Source organism: Haemaphysalis longicornis, unplaced genomic scaffold (assembly GCF_048455015.1).
Source record: "Haemaphysalis longicornis isolate Haplotype H1 unplaced genomic scaffold, Haemaphysalis longicornis Haplotype H1 scaffold_485, whole genome shotgun sequence".
Taxonomy (NCBI): domain Eukaryota; kingdom Metazoa; phylum Arthropoda; class Arachnida; order Ixodida; family Ixodidae; genus Haemaphysalis; species Haemaphysalis longicornis.
Window position 1 is genome coordinate 18,005 of NW_027526382.1, and position 23,226 is coordinate 41,230.

The 23,226-nt window shown below is 45.3% G+C and overlaps 1 protein-coding gene across 1 annotated transcript in view; it reads left to right on the forward strand.

The window, feature by feature from the left end:
* Nucleotides 1–10,689: 10,689 nt before the first annotated feature.
* LOC144137718 (nudC domain-containing protein 1-like) overlaps nt 10,690–23,226 on the forward strand; it is a 31,273-nt gene continuing 18,736 nt past the window's right edge. Inside the window, exons 1-6 of the mRNA XM_077669656.1 lie at nt 10,690–10,847; nt 10,974–11,128; nt 14,457–14,627; nt 16,663–16,864; nt 20,517–20,711; nt 20,904–21,114. Coding sequence (XP_077525782.1) covers nt 10,721–10,847; nt 10,974–11,128; nt 14,457–14,627; nt 16,663–16,864; nt 20,517–20,711; nt 20,904–21,114 — 1,061 coding nt within the window. The 5' untranslated portion in view covers nt 10,690–10,720. The remainder of the gene's footprint in view (nt 10,848–10,973; nt 11,129–14,456; nt 14,628–16,662; nt 16,865–20,516; nt 20,712–20,903; nt 21,115–23,226) is intronic.

Here is a 23,226-nt window from a genome sequence, read left to right on the forward strand (position 1 = left end):
GCCGAATCCTGCATCGGGTGAACGACCGGCAACCGACATGCGGCGGCTTGCCTGGAGGCGGCGTCGTGGAGACGGAGGCTTTGGGGCGAGGGGGAACCTCAACTTCAAGGCCATAGAGGGGACGAAGAGGCGACTGGAGTGGTGGTGGAGGAAAAGTAGGGAAGGGATGGGTGCGCAAGCGGGGTAATCATGCGGACGAGAATTTAGAACAGCGAGGGGAGAAAAAAGGGGGGTGGGGGAGATGAGTTTAAAACAGAAAAGAGGGAGAGATGGGAGGGAGGAAGCAAATATATAGGTTAGCTGGGAGTAGGGCAAGTAAACGTAATAAAACAGGCAAGTCGGTTGCTGACAACCGACGCCCCGATTCAAAGGGAAAGCCACTAATCATCATCATCATAATCGGGCGTCGCCCTCCCTTTCCCCATCGTGGCAGCTCGGCTGACGCAACCACTTCACTTCCATTCGTCGGATTTCAAACTTTAGCCAGCGAGAGTCCTGACTGGAGCAATTCAAACTTCTCGTGGCTCCAACGAACTTTCGGGGGTATAAAAAGGGTGACAGCACCGAACGTTCAGTCAGCGATGAGGGGCATGTGGGGCCCAACGCTCCGCTGGGGGGACGTTCCAGCACCTTCCACCTCCTCGCCCCCCCTCCCCCTCACTCCTCATTTTAAAATTGGCGCTTTTCATTAATGTCTGCGCAGGAGGCCGCCTGGTTCTTGCTGCGGCAGGAAACTAAACATCCCCCTCGCGATGGGCACGATCAAATGCAGAGCATTTCCGGGGGCGCACGACATAAAGTAGTTTGCGTTACGTTAATGTTGTTGCACTTGTTGCTGTTGGTTGTTGTATTGTAATTAAATGAGGAGACGTAATTACGTGGTCACGTGGCATCATTTATTAGCAGGTGGGTATGATTATTATTCTTCTCTTCTCTCTCTTTTCTTCTGTGGCTGTTGTTGTTGCGTCGTCGACGTCTAGATGCCTCTGGTTGAGTTAGTCCCCCCATTCGAGGGAGTCGATGGGAGACGTCATCGTTGAAGTTGTTCTTGTTCTTGCTGCTGCTGTTGGTGTTGTTGCACGACACCGAGGACGACGGCCTTGTGGTCGCTGAAGTGGACCGTCAAGGGATCGGGAAGCAACGGTCGAACGCGCAACGTAGACGCAGACGACGACACGAAGACGAGATCGATGCACGATCCGTGAATCGTCGTGGGCGTTCTGCTGTTGACGTCGTTGTGATCAGACACGCAGTCCAAACCGTGCAACTCCCTCATCCGCCTAACGAGCCAATCGTCCTTGCGAATGTCCACGTTAACGTCACCCACCAGGATCAGGTGTTGAATGAGTCAAGGATATAAGGCGCGTTCGTAGCCCTCCATTCTGTGTCGGCTTTGTGGCGCAGTGGGTAGAGCACCATGTACCTTGCGTTCCACCCGCAGGGTCGTGGGATCGAAACCAGGCGCCGGTAAGTATTATTTTTTTATATAGTGTAGGGGGAGGGGTGCGGACTACTACGGACAACTAGAACGGGTGACATCGTGAGTTAAAGAAATGCTCTGCATTTAAAAACCTGCCCGTCGGCATCCTCCATCGGCTTTCTACGGCGGCATTCTTCGGCGGCACTTTTCGGAGGCACCGAGTGGAGAGGCGCTGTCGCCCTTGTGCGAGCCGTGTAACGTTTGCTTATCCTTACATACTGTATATAAATGTTGCTTAACTTTTCGTCGGCTCGAGAACTTCATCGCTCTGCTCTTCGCCGCGTCGATAGCGGACGGAGCAAGGCAACGTCGCTACACCGGTGACTGCGCTCGGATGGCCAGTCGCAACAGTTTCTTGTTCAAGGATTCCCACGTGTGTTCGTGGTATGAACCACGTGGTAATAAGCCGTTGCTTTCATATGAGTCTTATTGCCATTCAAAGCTTGTCAAGCGCGGTATTGTTCATACATGTTTGTCAAATATGTCATCAAAATATCATGCCCTCATGCAATGTCCGACAGCTTCAAGCCTCCCGTCTTCTGTCTGCAGGCTACCCTCCGCTTTTGATCAGTGCCGTTGCTGAAAGAATGCTTAAGCCTCTTAAGAACACTAACAAGGAAAACAGTGACAAGTCATCCACAAAAAAGAAAATTGTTGTCAAGCCATACATTCATCGTGTGTCACACAAATTGAAGAAAGTTTCCGAGCGTGTGAATCGTCAGGTCATGTTATCTGCACCGCATAAATTGTCCAGGCTGTGTAAAATAAATAGGCTCAATTCTAAAGCGGTTAGTGTTTGCCCCATAAATCCCCGCACAAGTTTTGTTGAGTGTGTGGAAGGGGTTATCTACAAGATCCCCCTTTCTTGCGGTAGGAATTACGTAGGACAGACGGGCCGCTGTCTGAATGACAGGTTGCGGGAGCACGATAATAATGTTAGGCGCGGTTTGGAGGGGAATCTCAGCCGGAATTGTCGTTCGTGTGACCAGGCAGGTTGTACGCCACTGTTTGACGAGTGCCTTGTTCTCAGCCATCATGGTCATGCACTTACTCGAGAGATTATCGAGGCAGCTGTGATAATAAGCGATGGAGATAAGTGCATAAGTGCCCCGTCCATTCTGTTGTCAAAAAATGAGATTACTTACTTGGGCACCCAATTGTGAACTTTCCCATTGATGATTGTTCTGTCCTATTTTTCCTTGTCACTAGCTTCGATGTCTGCCGACAGCGGGTTTTAATCTGTTTTGTACACGTGGCTGTTTTGCAGCTTATCTGCCTGCCATTGCGATAGAATGTATATTTATGTGTGTATCTTTTCATTAAAGGAGCCATGAAGAGAAAATACAACTTCGTTTAATTTGAAAGAACCAGGAATCAGTATCTCACTCAGCTCCATTACAGCCCCAAAAGATGTTTTTTAACGAAAAAAAGCAAGAAGTGTTTAAAAACTTTCAAATTTTGCGCCACAGTGACGTCTTATGAGCAAGAATGACGTCATACGGGCCAACAATAAAACACAATTTTCAGTGCGTTAACTGCACGTTAGCATTCAAGTGATGCGGTCAAATGGATCTAGAGGCCCCATTACAGACGTCCAGTCACGTGTCGTCGCGACAGGTCAGTTAGGCGGCCGCCAATCGCACAAACAAGGTTCCGTGACGTCATAGAAAAGTTGCGGGAAATTGGCTAGGGGGTCGCGACTGCTTCACACGTTTTCTTTAATATCTCAGTTATTTGTTCGAAGATTGCGATGATATTGGTATCATTGTTATCGGGACTAAGCAGTCTTTCTAATAAACCCAACTTGTATTTTGTCTTCATGGCTCCTTTAAAATTAGTTGGAAGTCAGCGCTTGTTTGTAGTCTTCTTCTCGTCCCTGGTCTTTTTTCGCGCTGTGTAGCTCATTCTCTCAGCTTCTGCCCCTGCCGATCCTGTTCCTTCAAGGCTTCAACAAGTCAAGGTACCACGACCACCGTGGAAAATTCTGCTGCCCCGCAATGCCCTCAAGCCGACGCCGTTTCAGTGCTGCCGACTGACGTTGTTTCGGATAGGGACATCGGACTTTACATCGCAAACGGCCCGAAACGTCACGACATCAAAGACGACGAGACAAGACGGCGCCTAGTTTCGAATCCGTGGATGCCAGATTGCCACTACACATTTCCAAGTGTGGGAAGTCGAAAACTGAAGTTTCAGCCGAAGTGGCAACAAAGGTATTCTTGGTTGCTTTATTCTGAGTGTCAAAAAGGAGCCTTCTGCAAGGTTTGCGTCCTCTTCGGACATGAAAGTTCTGGCAAGGGAGGCCATCAGAAGCTCGGTGCTTTGGTACTTCTCCCTTTTACTCGCTGGAAAAATGCACTGGGAGCGTTCCAGAGCCACAGCGACTGCGAGTATCACAAGGCGGCGGTGCTTCGTGCAGCGCACTTCATGGAAGCCTTGGAAGGAGACTGTTGCTGAGCAGATCAACTCCGGTGCTCGGCAACAACTGCAGACGAACCGCAAGAAGCTAGGATCTATAATCGAAGCGGTCATCTGCGGAAGGCAGGGAATGCCTCTTAGGGGACATCGTGACGCCGGTCCTCTTACCTTAGAGGACCCTATCGAAAAATGATGGAAACTTCCGTGCACTTCTGCTCTTCAAGATGCGCTGTGGCGACGATACATTAAAGGAGCACGTACTGGCAGCCCCGGGAAACGCCACGTATCTCAGTCCGCAAATTCAGAATGAAATTCTAGGGGCGCGTGCAAAGCTGGTGCAGGAAAACATCGTTACCCGAGTCAACACTGCCAAGTGCTTCGCCCTTCTTGCCGATGAAACAACAGATATTTGAGGTAAGCAAGATCAGTGCAATAGCTTGACTAAACTTTTGTGCATGTGCACTTTTACGTAAATAGCAGACAGTTTTTACCGGTTTACCCAAAGCTCCACGCCATGCTTAATTACCGGCAGGATCACTTACTACACTACCATTATTATAAGCGATTGATAGGTATAGGCTTAAGCATAAAAACATTTATTTTTTCTAAATTGGCTCTGATGCATTGTTTTCTCTAACATTATTTTTACAGGCATCGAGCAAATGTCAGTTTGCGTCAGGTACCTTTGGGGCGGTACTTTGCGCGAAGACTTTCTGGCCTTCACGGAAGTTACGGGCCTCACCGGGCAAGGCCTCGCCTCCGCGCTACTGAAACTGCTCAAGGACACAGGCGTGAATACTTCATACATGTGTGGGCAGGGGTACGATGGCGCAGCAAACATGTCTGGCCGTTTCAGTGGTGTTCAGGCAGTCATCCAGAGGGACGTTCCTGCGTATGTGCACTGCGCCAGTCATTCCTTGAATCTTGCATTGTGTATAGTTCATGTAGTGTTCCAGAAATTCGCAATGCATTCGGTGCAATTCAGGAGGTGTGCTCATTCGTTAGGAAGTCGGGGGTCCGGTCAAGGCTGCTGAGAGAGAAGATGAGTGAAAACAGTGACCTGACTAAACAAAGGCTTCATTGCTTGTGTGAGACCCGTTGGGTGGAGCGCCACGAGGCTATCCAGACATTCTTGGAGCTCTTTGGCGTAGTCGTTTTGGCACTTGAGGACATAGCAGAAGCTGCCGTCGAAGCTTCGCCGAAAGCGCATCAGTTGCTTGCTTGCGTGCTGACACCCACGTTCATCGTAAGCGTCAGTATCGCAGCAAAAGCACTGTCGCTCACGCTCGCACTTTCAAGACAGCTTCAAACGGCCTCTTCCGACCTAGTTATCGCTCTCGATTTAATCGACCATGTCCAGGCTGCGGTGAGCGAGATGCGCAACTCTGGCTTTCCCGGAATATTTGAAGCCGCCCTATCAATGGCCGAAGGAGTGGCCGTGGAAATGCAAATGCCACGTGTCACCGCTCGACAGCGTAACCGCTCTAACTTCCATGCCACAAGCGTCGAAGAGTATTTTAGAATTGCAGTCTTCCTGCCGTTCATGGATCATCTTGGAACGCAGTTGGATGTGCCCTTCGTAAACCACCGGCGTACTTTACGGTCGCTATCATCGCTGCTTCCTCAGAACATCCGTCAGGCCGAGTCTGCACCTAAGGCTGAAGAATTTTCTGCTTTGTACTCGAGCTTCGTGTCAGTCGGGGAGCTTGACGGAGAACTACTTGTGTGGGCTGCGAAATGCAAGAATGAGAGGCATGAAGAGGCCACATCAGCACTGCAGGCAGTTGCTCTTTGTCCAGTGGCTATGTTTCCGAATGTGCATCGGCTGCTGCAGATACTTGTTCTTTCTCCACTCTTCGACGACTTAAAACTTACCTACTGCAATATATATATATATATATATATATATATATATATATATATATATATATATATATATATATATATATATATATATATATATATATATATGTATATATATATATATATATATATGAGAAGAAAAACTTCGAACAAGGTAAAAGCACGATTGTGGCCTACGTTTCAGGAAAGAGAACTTGCTTTCCTCAGGGCTTTCTCTTGCTTTCCTCAGCAAGTTCTCTTTGCTGAAACGTAGGCCACAATCGTGCTTTTACCTTGTTCGAAGTTTTTCTTCTCTTGTGTTCTCTACCATCTTCAAAGTTCTACTACTCCCTATATATATATATCAGGGTGTCGAACCGAAAAAAATACCGGTTCGGTTACGGTTCGGGTTCGGGTGAAATAATTTCGTTCCGGTTCAGTTCCGGTTCGACAAAATCACGTACCGAACCGGTTCGCGAACCGGTTCGGGAGCTTGAACCGGTTCGCGAACCGGTTCGATTAGTTGAATTATCACTAAAATTAGAAAAAAAAACATTTACTAGTTTAAAACGACCGTCAAATCAAAACACAAACTGACATTCAAAATGGTGCTGCTCCCCAAGGGCAGTGGCGCAATTGCAAAGGAAACTTTAAACAATTAGGAGATATTAGAAAAACACATGAAGTGGCGACGATTTACCACCTTCTTTATCGCTCAGACTTTCTGTTGTCCTAGCAACTATTCATAAAGCCAACGCCAAGAGATATGATGGTGGGATATATTTTCTGTCCTTTCCTTTTTTGTTGAAATCGCAATTGTCGCTATGCAATCGCCCATCACGCTAACCTTGAGGCCTTAAATTTAGTCCTGCGTACGGGCGTGTTCAAATACCAGCGCTTAATAACAATGGCGCACATTTTTTATATTTGTAACAAAACAGAAAAATTCTACAACAGGCACATAAATACTACCAATGAATTAGATTATTTGGTAACCCTGAATAATTTGTTAGCTGTCACCTTATCGAATGTGTTAGCCACACTTTTGTTAAAAGTAAGCTTTAGTTACGCTCAGTCACTGCATTATTGCTCTGACCACTGCAATTCATTTTGCGATACCGAAAGTGTGCATTACAATCAGTATGTCATCGTACCGCCTGAACCCCTACCATCGTTCCGTGTGCTACATTGCGGAATCTTATAACAGATAATGCGGTTACAAAATGAAAGGGAAATTAGACACGTGGAGCATGAGATGGGACTTTTTGGGTAGACGCTCTTTAATTCGTCCACAGCAGTACTCCCCTCCGGAACGAGTAGCAGTAGAAGCAATGTAGCGAGTTGGGCAAACGGCTTAGCAAACAGCTTAGCCACTGAGCAGCTCCTGCGGTCACACTTGTCAAGTATTAATAATTTGCAGGTGTCGGACCTTTTCAACAAATTATGAAATGCAAAAAGTTTGCACACATCGGGTGTGAGCTTTCGCTGTTGCGCAGTGGAGCACTCCTGCAGCCTGATTTCTCCAATGAAGTCGCAGCTAGGGAAGGGCAAAGTCGTTTTATATCACCTGCAAGCTGCCGAGAATGACATTTCGTTTGGTCAGCTTGCACTACGCTCGCGCCTCCAGCAGCAACAGACCAATGCTACATTGGTGCTCATTCATTTCCCCTGTTGTTACATAAAGCGTGATAGTGTTCAATTGTCTGGAGGGGAAAGTGCGCGAGCAAGTACGAAGTTGATGGTACGGGAAAGAAAAAAAGGCCTGAATTGCATTGACTGTGCAATATCAACAACAGAGGGTCGAACCGTTTCGGCATGAACCGGTAACCGTTATTTCTTTTTCCGGTTCAGTTCCGGTTCGGGTTCAGCGTGCTCAAAAAATAACGGTTCGGGTTCGGGTTCAGTTCCGGAAAAAATACCGGTTCGGTTCCGGTTTTCGGTTCGGTTCGGTTCCGGTTCGACACCCTGATATATATATATATATATATATATATATATATATATATATATATATATATATATATATATATATATATATTGCAGTAGTGCGGAGGCACCATTGTTGCATATGCACAACCCCCCCCCCCCCTCCGAACTAAATTTCTGGCTACGCCACTGACTTTATCGATACCATTATATTATTCATTCGCGCAACAAATTTGGGGTACGCAAAAAGGGATATAATAATTTCATTCAAGATTTTCTTTCTGCTTCAGGTCGTTTGAATTTCTGAAGGCTCTATGGCTGAAGGGTGCTAATTAATGGCCAATTCGGGTTTTATACATGACAAAGTTTCCTTTTACGGCCTTTTTCCGGAAATAAATTCGTATTTTGAGGTTCTCACGTATTTCAACAACCGATTTAGCACAGTAGCACCAGTATATTATCTCTTTTTTTTTCTTTAATGCCGGTCTTCGACACAACACAGAAACACAAAACAAACATATTCACATGAGCAACTCGAGCGACAAGCCACCAACCTATATGAAGGCTGATGTCTCTCTAAAATTCCCTAAGCGTAGTTAAGGGTTCTATCCTTGACAGCCACTCAGGAGTGCATGCCTTGCGCTTCTGGACTTCTACGCACTGGGATATAGACTCACGAAACATTGCCGCGTAGGGCGGGCGTCCACATCACCGTGGAGCCAGGCCATGCGCGAGCGCCATATGCTATGCAAGGCCACCAACATAACGAGGTCCAAGGGCGCCCCCTCCTCGTTTTCCACCGCTAGATAGCGTATGCCATGGGGGCTCAGCGGGAAATCTTTATGAAGGGTCCTCTGGAGGACATCCCACAAAAATACCGCCGCCCAACAATGCAGAAAAACGTGCTCTATCGTTTCTGGTTGTTTACAAATTGAACACCGAGTTCCCCATGGCACAGATATCCCTCTATCCTGCATCCAGGTTCCAACAGACAAGGTGCCTGTGTGTAATTTGAAGAAAGAGGTTTTCACACCAGGGTGAACCTCCATTCTTTTGACGCGCTTTAGCACATTTTGGCCTGGCCCAGCACGGTAATTATATCTATACATAGGGACGGGGAAAACAGCATCGCAAATGTCCTTATACAGTTTTTTGCGTGTCACAGAGGACAGGTACTCGCCAGAAAAACGTGCGAACAGAAAACGGGCCGTCACATATGGGCGTCCGGAAGGGGGGGCAAGGGGGGGCAACTGCCCCTCCCTGGAGATTCGGATATTTTTATGCACTACAAAAAAGCTGCACAGCTTGGTTGGCCCACAGCTTGGTTGCCCTGTACGGAAGAGAGGAGAGAACGACACCGACATTCCCTCTTTTGTCACGTCCTTTAGCGCAAAGTTTTTTTAATTATGCACACGAACCAACTAGCCCAACAACGCTACTCAAATGATTAGCACACTCAGGTCCTGCGTATCCGAATGGAACGCCCTTCAGGACTGCAGTCAACAATGCACTTTTAGACACTGACTGACATAGTCGGTCATATGACGGCAGTCAAACGATGCCTGTGCTGGCTATTGATGATAGCGAACAATTCTGAAAGGTTTGAGTTTTTTTTTTCTAAACTCTAGATTTATGCAGTCTTACCCCAAGAACTTCAGTTTTCGGACAAATTTGCAGCTATATCTAGCGAAAATCTTCACCGCTACACTTAGTAGGGAAAGTGTAACATCCTCCCGTGCCGTCCCATCACCTTGTACACCCTTTCCTTCGAAATTGCGTGATGTCGGCACCACCCAAGTCCCGAAACAAAACCTATAAATCAGCCCCTCAAAACGCTTGTATGCCTGTACTGCATTGAAAGTCAGGGAGTCCAGTAGTATATTTATTGTATGAGCCATTTCAAGACTTCATCACACATGTCACCACGCAATTTGCCCAGAAAAACCAGAGGCCTCTGCACCTGCTATCCAAGGAAGATTGACGGAGTGCAGTTGTGTGTATGTGAACGTATTGGGCTGTGTGCTGGTGATCATTTGGCGTGAGTCGACAACCGTCACGCAGCGAGACTTACAAGTGACAAAGTGACAGTAACTTTTGGCATTTTCTTTATTAACTTTATTTCTTTGTTCGGTAATAAAATCCAATGTATATTCTCCAAGTCTGGTTCTAATTCGCTGTTTGTAATTTTTGTAACCACAAATAACGCCTTTTTGGTGCTATCCAACCGTACCCCCCCCCCCCTCCCCCGCTGATGGATGCCCCCCCTTGCAAAAAGTTCTGCGGACGCCCTTGGGCCGTCATAACTATTTCCTTAAAATACCCATACACGCCACCTGGCATGCACCATGTTGATACTACATATTCCGGCATAGCACGCGCCAGCCGTACTTGCATGGCACTCTGCAAGAACGGGTCACGAACATCTCTCCAAAACAAAAACCGGTTTACCAGCTGTCGCACATAAAGGTGCGCCAGCCCCAAGCCACCATCTCGGACTCTCCGAAACAGGTTTGTTCTGCTGCACCTCTCCCATGTTGAGCCCCAAACGAACACCGCAAATACCCGGTGAAGCCTTTGGACGTTGATTCGCGAACAATGCAGTACCTGCATGATATACCAAATCTTCGTTACAAAGAATAAGTTACATGCCGTGGCCCTTGCAAAAATTGACAACCTTGCCCCCTTCCATTTCTCGGCCGTCTCCCTCACCGCCTGTATCTGGCTACGCCAGTATGGTTCACTATCCCCACAGAACCTATCCCTGTAATATGATGAGCACAGCCCAAACCGCCCAAACCCCCCTTGAGTACGCGCGAGAATTTGTTAGGGCATCATCATCATCATCAACATTTTCCCCCAAACAAAACATTGACCATTAAAAAAAAGGTAAGCGGGTTATATGTCTGTTCAAATAAAAACTTATTCAGCCTTTGGCTACGTTTTAGACGTCATTTAACAATGCTGGTGGATTGAATACCTGTGCTGGTTTCATCTGTCTTGTGAATAGGGGGTCCGAAAGCTGTTGCCATCTGTCCTGTTAGGCTGTTATCCACTATGAAAATGGCGGCGAGCGCAGCTAGGCTCGATCTTGTTCCGAATCGAAACCTGCTAGATGCTAAATTCGAGAGTTACCGACTCACACTTGAGCCCCTACCAATTATAAGGCAAGCATTTCAAGGAGGTAAGATAGTCTGGCGACTATGAGGTGCATTTAATGTCCTTCGATCAAAGCATGTCAGTAACATTTCTCTGTACCGGACGTGCGTGTACGCTGTTCGGCTGTTAATTTCTTCCTTTTTTCAAATAGGAGTTCAGAAAATTCACCTCGAGGATGATCAGTATGGCTACCTCCACGTTCAGATGGCCGGGTTTATTAACTCCCTCGTCCAGGATCCTTGGGATGCCAATACTCTATTTTACATGTCTGATGCGCACCACGTCATGTGGGCACACTTTTCACAGGTAACAGTTTGAACATATTCCGGCTTCTTATATAGCATTTTAAATCACTTTATTCCTTGATCATGCGCTGTTATTTCCTGCGGACGAAAAGCATCAGCTGCTTGGTCCCTGGAACTTTGCAGCAATCAAGGAAATGCACAAAAGCCTCCGCTGCACCAGAGTGAACTGATTGCAAATACAGGGTACTTTAAACGAGTACATGTGTAATATGGTATTTAGTGCGTTTTTTCACTGTGACCACTCTTAGAAAACCACTACTGGGTACCTGTACGTGCACAACCCTTCTATCTTTCTCTCTAATGTTCGTGGGGTTTTAAGTACAAGACGTGAGGCTGGCATTTTGTCACCTTGTTTCGGGCTGCGAGGGCAACCGTTGTTTGACGTACATGACGTCGATGTGTTAAATATTTACTGCTTTGCAATCTAGGGATGATAAAAGGTGGTGCACATTGCCGTGAAGTTGTCTTTATGGGGTCGCACAGTGCCATATATTATAGCATAGTAATAGAAGAGTGCAAAATTGTCAAACTATGGTAATGCTGTTGCATATCAATACGTCTCTTGCCTTAGGAATCTGCGGGATTGGCTTGTTTTGTGTAACCAAAAGCGTGTGTGAGGTGTATTGGGCACAGCAGTCAACCGTAACAAAGATGGGCACTCGGATTGGTCGGATGGGCACTCCAAGGCGTGACGGCATTGCCATATGCTGCGTCCTCTTGTGTATAGACCATTTACAGCGAGCAGTTGGGCTTGTCTAAAATGGATGGCGCCAGTGTCACACTTGTCATTACAAGTTTTCGATCACGCGGCAGTTTCGGTTTCCGCCTTAAACTGCCATGGTGCACTGCAAAGTGCATCGTTTGCAAAATGTGGAAGGCATGGGGAAAAAACTTTGTGGCATGTGGGTGTAAGATTGTGATGGAGTCCTGGAAGTGTGGGGGGGATTGCTATGTGAGTCTCATGGGTTGCAACTACCAAAAGGTTGTCTGTGTTTGAGGCCATTTGCAACACACTGCTTTTCTCGAGGTGAGCGAATTAAGGAGCCTCAGCTGCACGGGATTGCCAACAACAGCAACAAAAAAAACATTTTCATTTATCGATTGCAACTGGCTGGACCATTTGTTCTCAGTTAAAGGTGTCTGCGAGCGTCACATGCCTTGAAAACGCCAGCCTCGCAGGCACAATTCTCTGTGAAATCTTGCGCGGAACATTTTGTTGAGTCTTGTTCATATTAGAGCGGATTTGTCATTGCATTTTCAGTCTAGACCTCTGATGCGCCACATCTAAAGGGCCAACACGTCCAAGCCAACGCTTCTGATAGCAGCACGCCAAAACAGCCGAACAAGGCAGAAGAGAAAAAAAGGCAAACACGAAAGTGAAGAAAGAACAAAGACAAAGCTCGTGTCTGTTGGCTCCTGGCAAGCCAGCCCCTCTGTGCATGCCCACTATGCCTGAGCATTGCCCAGCAATGGAGACGAGCCCACGAACCCACCGCGGTGGTTCAGTGGCTAAGGCGTTGTGCTGCTGAGCACGAGGTCGCGGGTTCGATTCCTGGCCGCGGCGGCCGCTTTTCTGGTGGAGGCGAAAAGCAAAAACGCCCGTGTGTTGAAGATTTCGGCACACGTTAAAGATCCCCAGGTGGTCAAAATTAATCCGGAGCCCTCCACTACGGTGCGCCTCATCGCCTGCATTGCGTCAGCGCATTGTCAAAAAATATTTCTCTTTGGTAAATTCTTTATTAATACATTCGTACTGTAAACGAAGCTTTGAAGACGTACTAAAATCGGTTTTGAGTTAAGCCCTACAATCAAATCGATCAAAATCAAAACCCCCCTTTCTTGCTGGCGTTGCATTCTTTTCTTGGGAAGCTTCAGAGGATTCAGCATTCCGGGTGTTACTTCGCTTAAGAGGCTTCGGAATCATGGCTTTTTCAGCAACGGCACATTTGGCGCTCTCACATTAAAAACCTAGTGCTGGTCCGAGGAAGACAAGCACAGTGCATTACCTGGAAAGTAGAGTGATCTACTTTGTTTGCTGCCAATACTTATGAAAAGCACCCTGACAATACAATTAGAAGGGGTGAACAACCTTATAACGCAAACTGGCAGACTCAATGATGCAAAAACAACTTAATAAAATAGTATTATTGCAGTAATTTTATTTCTGTAATCAATTAGTTCAGTGTTTTAGCCAAAAGAGTATGTATTGTGGCTGGCTAATTCTCTATGGCAAAAACAGTAGTTCACTGCTCTAACGTTGCCAACTGCATCCTAAATTGAACATCGTCAGCATTTTAAATGCTTTTGAGCTGGCTATATCGGAAATGTCAAGCTTGAGAAGTGCTCTAGCAAATCGTTCAAGGCTGGAAACACTTTCACTGCTTAAACATAATCAAAAATGTGTAGAGATTTGCTGCTTCATACAACTTCCAGCATGCGTGGTGGCAGGCGACCAGCGCAGTTCTGTTCTTTTTTAATTCGACATGGGAGGCATGGCTTAAATGAGAGTTAATGTTTGATTTTCTATCAAAGATAAAAAGCACTAGTTTGCAGCAATGCAGTAGGTGTTTTATGACACGAAGCATGATGCTGCAGAGGCGGCATGGAAAACTTGTATTGTGGCCAAGTGAGATACCCTGTGCTTGTTATTGTTTTATCTCCTTGGCTTGCCATGCAGTATAATGCGCCCAGTGTTCACAATGCCACCAGAAGCTCTGCCCCACAACTCCTGTGGGCAGTGGGCTACCACGTAGCACGCTAGAATGACTTGCCCGTATCATATCCAGGTGCCTGGTGCATATGTGGGCTTGCACTGAGAAAACAAATATGAAAACTCGGAAAACTCTTGTGTGTAAATGGGCAGCCTGTTCCAAATCGGCTAAAATTTTAGATCCCATTATTGGCACCTGCATTCAAATAATAATATGCGCTTCATTCGACTTACTACTGTGCAGTGGAAGCTCGTGCTTTTGTGCAAACCTCCTGCTTTACACGAAAGCATGAGCTTTTGTGCAAACATTTTGGACAAGGTTCCTGGTGGATTATTGGGAAATCGCCTCATTTTACTTGTCCTGGAGCTCAAGCTAGGCATTGTAAGGCTTCACTGCTCTGTGTGTGCACTGCTCCCACTGTCTGCCAGCTATCCAATTATGGCTTTAGTGGGATTTAGAGCGCAGCACCATTGCCTTGGCACGTGGTCCTGGTAGCTGCGTTGGGAAGGTCTTCTTAAACATAAGGGAACAAAATTAGCGCACTATAATTCTCTGATTGCCTCATCACCAAGAAGATAGTGAGGTTCATTTATGTGAGTTACGTGTTGCTTTTTTTAGGAGAGTCACCTTGTGGAACCTCGTGTTGTTTGGCAAGTTCCCGAGTGCAGTGGCAGCCACAGGGTGTGCACCTTAGACTTTCCTCATGCGGAGTGGTGCCTCATCTCGGATGGCCTTGGCACCATTTATGTGCTCAGCTCTCCAAGTCGGCCACAGGGAGAGCCTTGGCAGGTAAACCTCAGCTATTTTCTGCATGCCTGATTTTTTAAAAGCGAGCCACACTTGCACGTCAACTTACCAACTTTGGCCATAACACCTTAGCACTAAAGAATCATTTAGAGGGACACTATAGGCTGAATAACTTTGTTTTGACTGCAAGATCATCATTTTCGTACCTCTTGTGGCCATTGTGTGATGATGAATGATGCTTTGTTTATTTATAAATATAAATAATTACCTGCAACTGGCGTTTCTCTTTTGCATCTCTGTAGAATTTTTCCGTAACATAAAAGAATGTGTTTGAAATTGTGCCAACCAGTGTTGAACGAACGACGAAGGCGCATAAATGCAAGCGACCCTATGAGGCAATGTGTTGAAATTACATGTGCGGTTGGCTAGAGGGGTTATCAGTAAGGCTGATGGACGGCATTGGCGGGTCACTCAATTGCATAAAAAAACGCATGGCTTTTATTGCTGGCTGTTGTGTGTATGTACGCTGGCACTGAAAAGGGGGACGATAGCTTTTACATTTATTGGCACGAAGCAGTTGACTGCTCTTGTACACTAAGGCAAAACATTTTATTACAATTGAAACTGAAACAAAGTTTGCCAACTGTGGCTGGGATGCAGCTGTGTAGTATGTTGTTATTTTCTTTACAATATGGTCAATTACTGTGTTGGCACTGGTCACATCAGGTCGAGTTGAGCCCAAGATGAAGAAAGCAATTTAATAGAAACCAGCACACATATTCGTTGGAGGATTGGCTGCTTGGATCAATAATAGTTATGTGCACTTTGCCCTATCTTGTGACATTTTTACTTTTTTAAATTAATGCATGCAAGATTTTTTCAAATTGATAGCAGAATTCATTGTAGGAAATAGGGAGGGGCGGACGGTGATCGACAGTTATGGTGTGAGCATTGTTCATTGATATGGAACTGCTGTCGAACTCTCAAACTCCAGCCATATGGACTCACATTCAAAGTTATTAAATTAGATGTTCGAATGATGTTTGTACGATGAGGGGGACTTGGCGGGCCCACCGGTACAGGGAAAATTACGATCACAGCACTCAGCTGTGCAGCCTGGCAAGCCATACAGATTGTCATCACTGTCTGTTAACCACGTCTCTGATAACCATATGATTAAAAAAGCGTCATTATAAAAACTGAAAGAAAGCCAGGAATGTCATCGTGGTGTTTACAGAGACTGCATGTAACAAAATGTATCAGCAGTTGGTCCCAGTTTTCTTTAGCCCTTTTCTGTTTTGTGCAAGCACGCGCACAAACAGTCATTGTTTTCTGGTGTAAGGTGGGGCTTTCAATCAATCAATCAATCAATCAATCAATCAAACAGCTTTATTTCCTTTGAAAAGGAGGAGTACGGGACTAAAAGCTCGAGCAGCTTGACGAGGTCCCGACCCCATTACAAGCCAGCAAACAGCAGCATGATGATCAATCAAGAACAATGAATGCAAATAAATTGACAAGTGTTACGTAACATCCAGTAATGCAAAACTTTTGTGAGATAACGCAATAACAGTACAGAAAAGTTCATAGGCATGGTCATGAAGTGACGTGAACACTAAAAGCAGCAATCTAAAAGAAAAAAGAATAAAGTTCAAGGCATGTACTATTCCCGAGATGAAATGAGCTGGGCGAAGCGTTTGATGAGATGGTTAGGATTATATGACGGATCAAAATCTTCATGGTTTAATAAATTTAGCAAGGAAGGTAGTTTGTAAGACAGATTGTTCATCATAAGTTGTTCTAGGTGTGGGTACAGCAAACATTTCTTTGTGCCTTGTTATGCGAACACTTGTGTTGCTTTTTAGCTTGCAAGTTTTATTATGGTATCGGTACCATACTCAACAAAAGCTTTGTAGCACAACATTAACCGATAATCATACAAACAAAACACAGGAAGAATTTCGTACAGTGGAAACAGGTGTTTTGTTGAAGAAGTATAATGTACGGTAGCAATATGACGTTCCTGCTAATGATATGCAAAGTGTGAGTAACATTTGCGTGCACATCGTTTTATTAGCTGTGCTACACACATTGCCTGGAGTGGACCCAACCAGGTGCCATACTGCTGACCAGTGCCCACAGCAACTTCCTGAGTAGCCAGCAGATGGAGTGCCTTCTGGCTTACGTTAGCCGCCCACAAGATGTGCAAGGAAGCGTGAGCATCCCAGAAACGACTGTGCACTTCGTGTGCGTCTTGGAATGGCTTACCTTCACCTGCAGTGAGTGCTTGCTCTACTTTTGTTCTTTTCGCGTGGATGAGTAATCTTGGTAAAGTTATTGTCAAGGTGACAAACTGAAAAGAACAAAAGCTAGTATCATTCTGTCTCAGCTCAGTTTCAGTTTTTACTGTGCTAGTAAATATAACGGTTCAGCAACCGATTCATAAACTTAAGCCACGTTTTCTTCGATGCTTTTTCACTCTATTGTACTGGAGTTGTTTTTGCATATATACTGAATATGAATAAAGTACGTGAGGTGCAATTGAACGGCAATGAAATTCTTGATGCTACAGATCACTCGGGACAGTGAAAAATATTTGTATCATCCGAAATTCACACAGTAATCCCTCGTTATAACGAAGTGAGCGGGGCAACGGAAAATTTTGTTATAAGTGGTATTTCGATATAAGCGACTACTCAAGAAAACCTAGAGCATTTGAGCTTTAATTGCACCACAGCTGTCAGGAATCAAAGCATAGCGTATTTAGTAAAGCAAAACTTTATTCATGTGCAGAAAAGGCAGTGAGCTTTGGCGGTTTCAAGTTCTTGCCGGGCGCAAGCCACCCCTACACCAATTAGGCCAAGCATTGCATGATGCTGTGGTCTCCGCACATAAAAGTGGCACTGGCAGCGGCCACTTTTATAGGGGGGCGTCCGGGCGTCATGGAAGGCTACAAGAGTTTGGCACTGGGAAGCGCCGCAAACGCCGTGGCTCAAGTCTGAGGTTATGTTTGTTAAATTAAAAAAAAAAGCAATTAACTGCTCATTGTGGGTACACATTGCAATCAGGAAAACTAACCGGTTTTGCACTAGGGGCTTTGAAAGATCGCTGAGCAATTTTTTCCCTAGGTGTGCAGCCGTGAAGTTTGCAACACGAGTTTTTTAGCACCCCATTGTCGACGGCACTGCTAATTCTACGGTTCGAGTGCCGATATTCGTGCACTGCCGTGACCACGAGATCGACCAATGTCTAGGAACAAAATTCGATGGCCCTACCACGCATTTCGACTGATTGTCTAAAGTCTAATGGTCTGTTGGGGCGAATCCAGCGTGACCGGCTCGAGAAAATTGCCGGGGAAACACCAGCTTGCGTTGACCAGCCATGTTTACAGCCTGACTCACCACTGGGTCGCCGCCGCTCGACGACGCCTCTGCTCGCACTTCGCTCTAAGCGAGTCAAGCTCTTCGTGTGCTTCGTGTAATGTGGCCTAAAATGCATGCGTTGGGGTTGTAACCAGAAGAAATTTCGAATAAAGCGGTATGTCGAGTAAAGCGATTTCATTATAATGAGGGATTACTGCAAAGAAAATCTACATCTAATAATTAATTTCTCTACTTGCACCTGCAGAAGTTTGTACGCTGTATGCGTATTTTTTCCTTATCTTGAGATCGTGGAGCATACATTCTGGAAAGCTTAGAAAAGGCCTATTGATTCTTTCACATATCGTGTTATACCCTGGCCACACAGCAAGTTTAATGCCATTTTCTTGACACGCTGCTACACGGCCAAAATTAATGTCATTTGCAAATGATGGCAGTTGCGATGGGTAAAAACTTGCGTAGAGAAAATATTTTAGTAAGCGCTTCAATATTAGCAAAAACTGAGCGAAAAGAGCTTAAATACCTTTACTGCACTTTTGAATGCACATTAAGCACAGTTGTAGCAACCTATTGAACACGATTGAACACGGTAGCAAGACTAGCAATTTTCTTTCTTTACAACTTTATTCGCCTTGTTTCATATGAATAAACAAATGACTAAACATTATACACATATAAAAATATAATGCTACTGATACTTTAGTAATCTGTTCTGGTTGGGCATTCCCACCGAGTCTCTGGTGTCGAGATAATACATTTGCTGGCAGAACGCAGTCGAATGGGTTCCGAAAACTCATTCGGTCCCTAATGTCATTTTAATCGAATGGCATTACATTTGCCCGTGTGGCAGCAAACAAATGCCATTTTGAACGAACGACATTCAATGGGAATGACATTAAATTTGCCTTGTGGCAGGGGTGTTAGTCACACAATAAACACACTTTGCGAAGTGTTTCTTCGCACAGGTTTTTTATCTGGAATGCTGACTGCACGCAACTTTGTGATGTTTTTATTATGCATGGTTGTGTTATCTTTGTTCACGCCCGCCCTCGCCACTCAAAGGTCACGCTAAGCTGCTTCAAAGGCAGTCAGATAACAAATAACGTGCCATTGAAAGTGGTTAGAGCAACATGTCAGCAAACAAAGGGAGCAGGGCTGTTCCAAAAGTGTCTTCTGATGGAACTTTTTTAGTTAGAACTACAGACTGCATTTGTTATTCAGGAGTTGATAAATTGTCATGCTTTATGCCCATAATGTGGAAAAAAGGGGCTGCCATATTTCGAAAGGCAGAAGCAATGCTGTCATAGTAGGAACCTAATGGGTGCAATACTAAAATACAATCATTTTCAAATTTTAATTTAACGTACTTATGAGTTAATTAGCACTGTGAAATCTGGCAGGGTTATTGTTTTATCGCTGCAGGCCTACATACTGCAGTACAAACCCAACTACATACCCAAAACTAATCAATTTTTTACACAGGTCACTCTATATGGGAATTATTCAATTCCGAACCAGCCTCAATCGTGTCATCAATATTGTACAGCATTTTCATTTGGAATCTAAACGAGTGCCAGTGAAAGACCACTCTCTTTGGACAGCTTGTTTTAGTGCTCCTCGTTGTCTGCTTGCCATGGCCGCCTATGCCCAGAGTTGCTTGCATACACCTTCAACAGTGTGCTCCCACATGGAGCACAGCTAGTAAGTCTACTCCACGTAGACTGGCCACACCCTTCAGCCCAAAAACACTGGGTGCACAGCCGCTGTCATAGTGCGTGCATCGATATTTGCCGAGTGCGTTCTTGTGTAGTGGGACCAACCATCAACCACTGCACTTTTATGCACAAAATCGGCTCCTTTCATGTGTAATGCACACAGCTTGTGCCACCAGGTCCACCCATGTGAACACTAACGATTACTAGCTTCAGCTGCCTGTGAGATCGCTTGCCACTTACTGTGCATGCTCTGTCTGAAAAGCATGCAAAGGGAGTCGCTGTGTTATCACCCACACAATGGGAAGATATTCCAGATATGAGAAGATGACCTGGGATTTAAGAAAAAAAAAAAAGGAATGCACTGTGGCCATTTGCCACAGCACATGCCATGCCTCCTGACAAAAAAAAATGAATGCCACATGATTACATGCCCCTTCTAAGCCAATGCCTATTAGTGGCTGATAGCTGTCTTGGTTCTTCCAGGGTGCTGTAATTAAGACGAGAAGGAGACACAAGATTTGTATCCGAAATAAATGCTGTTTGGATATCCAGTTCTACTCTATAAATATTTCACGTTAGCAGAAGTTCTGCTGGAGGAGAATACTGGGATGGTGCCCTGTCAGACCCAATGTGCTTTATGGGTGTGTCTAAAGGCATTTTAGGGCCCATGTATGTGCAGTTGTACCTATTTCTGGAATACACTAGAAGCTGCAGATAAGTTTTGGATTGGCTAGTAAAGGGTCGGTAATATTTAAGGCTAGTTGGGATCTCTTGATGTGGTGCAAGTTGTATGCGAGCAGATGTCACAAAACACTTAAAGAGAACTGTCGTTCCAGTGTCCAACTGTGAAGGTGGTTCTTGGAGCCTCAAGCGGCACCGAAGGCTTGTGGGTGCCTCCATTCCCATGTATGTGGCATTTGATACCCATGGAAATTCATTGTGCCTGGCTTCAGAGAAGAACTTCAGTTTTGTCTTTGACTCATGCAAGGCAGAAGTTGGCCATGAAGTGGAAGAAACTAAGGGCGGCAAAAGTAAGTGAGCACCTTGCAGAAGGAATGGAAGGTCGCCTTTCAGCGGAGCTGCTAATGCAACTTGCGCTAACAAAAAACGTGCTAAAATTTCTTGTAGCAGATGCTTACGAGTTGTTGCAATCATCTGCAATTGCACATGGCTTGCTTTATTTGTGGTGTGCATTCACTTTCCTTTTTCTCTTCCTTTTCCAGAGCAAGAGCCGCCTCTTTACTCCTTCATTCAGACTGCAGAAGAGCTTACGGTTGTTTTTCGGCTGCACGAAACAGCCACGAAAAAGGATGTTCAAGTTAGTCTTGAAGTTAAAGGTATTGAAATCCTTATCGAAGGCAAGACTGTCTTACAAGGAGATTTCCCTCATGCAATAGTCAAAGATGGCAGCACCTGGACCATTTTAGACCAGAAGTAAGTGCATTTCCGTACTTTGCAATGCCTGTAGGGTGGTCTGCCATAGTCACATTGCTATGTTACACTTATCATCAGACCTGTTCTCATATGCCAGTTGCAAGTAAGCGTAGGTGTTTGCCGTGTTTTAAAGGCCAACTGCACTCAAATTTTTCTTTGTCCAAATTTGATCCAAATAAGTCGTCTATGCTCTTAAAAATCACCATGACAAAATCCTAAGCTTTGTTAGCACAGAGCACGCTAGGTACCGTCATTCAAAGTAGCTCCGTGCAGACGACGTTTGCACGTGGCGGACAGTCGCCGAAACAAATTCCGAGCGGCCTGTGACGGAGGTAGGGGAACCTTTTCCTGGAGGTTGCGCTTCTCTGGCGACTTGCACGGCACTCTGCCATACGCACAGATACGTTGCCCGGGGTTTCTCTTATAGACCACCACGCTGTACCGCCGTCGCCATCACGTGTTTAAATTAACCGCATAGGTAGTAATTTCCGCCATTATTTTTTCAGTGCAATAAAAGAGATTAGAAGTCTACAGACTATTCACGCGCTTGTGAACGCTCTGGTGTTAGCAAAACATTTTTTACTTGAAAATAATATTTTTACTAAAAAAAAAAAAAAAGTGCCACACGCGCACTTTCCTTACATGCGTCATTCCTATTGCATCTATCACAAAAAAAAAGGATCTTTTATAAATTCTTCACCGCTTGCACTTCCGTGTCAAATATTTGCCACATTTGGGATGGCCCAACGCCACCGGCCTCCATCCCTTAGACCTGTCCAAACTTCTGCGACCTAACTAGAGTTGTTGTACATGCGCGTATAAACATTTGTGCGACTTTTGCCTCACTCGCCAAGTGAACCAAAATTAGCCTTGCTCGTGGTAACAAATACAGCTGCACAAATATCGGCCGGCGTCTTCGCGAAGTGCGAAAGCCAAAGAAACTGCTCCTCTCCTAAACAATAAACTAGATTTTTTTTTTCAATTACCAAATGACGTATTTACTTTTGTAGGGCGCTAGGAAAGTTTACTTGAAAGTAAAGTGTTTTCTACAGCACATGTCTCTGGTGAAAGTAGAAAACAGTGGTAGATGGGTAACTTTTTTCGTGTTTTAGTGCATAATTTAGCTGTGAAAGCTGGCTTATATTTTCAGGCCACTTTTATAATTCGATTCTCGATGTGCAGCAAGGCGAAAAATACTGGGCTGATATTCACGAAGTTGTTTGCACGTAATGCATTGTAAAAATAGTGATTGATCTCCGCCCGCGCACGGTTTATTCCCTGCAAGGAGAGCAATGTGATAGCCGAGGCGCCGGCTAACCAAAGCTGCTTTTCGATATCGTACAACACATTAGCTTTGTAAATCAGTGCCCTTTTTTTTACTCGCAATGCCAAGGATTGCTTAAACGGCAGTTATTCTGATGGAAAAATAACTGTCGTACGGTCTACTTCATCTCGATTGATAGCAACGCGATGTCGGATTGCGCCTAACTCCATTATCCTGGGAAAACGTAAGTGGGAGGTCTTCTGTGAAAATAACAGTGCGAAATGCGACACTACCATGTGCATTTAAAGGCGACTCTGAGCGGCTGCCGGTTCTAGCGCGGCCGCTTCTGTCCATCACGTACATCACATCTAGTTCGGTAATGGCCGCCTTTTCTATTCAGTTTCGGTTCCAAAAACGCCAAAGTTGGGAGCTTTGAGCATTTGAGGTTTCAAGTGAAATCTTCCAGGAAGCAGAATTGTATATCAGGAATCTCCCAGCACTTCACTGGGTGCTCCTAGGACACAGTTCTACAGCTGCTAATATAATTTTTGTTACACCCACAGAATTTTGTGAGCCTCTGTAACCTTTCTTGAGAAGTAGTTCTTATGTTTGCAGAGCACACAGCACTTTTCAGGCAGAGAAATGCAGCAGTAGATGTTAAAACTATTTTGAACTAACAGGATTCTGGCAACACAACCTAACGAACCCCCCCCCCCCTTCTCCCTGCCCTTCTTACTACAACACTAGACCTGCTGGCATAACATGCAAGCAGCAGCCATGTAGCAAAAGTGACATCCCAGCCAAGAACCGGTCGAGCTATGCTGTGCATGTTTCTCCCAGTGCAGCCA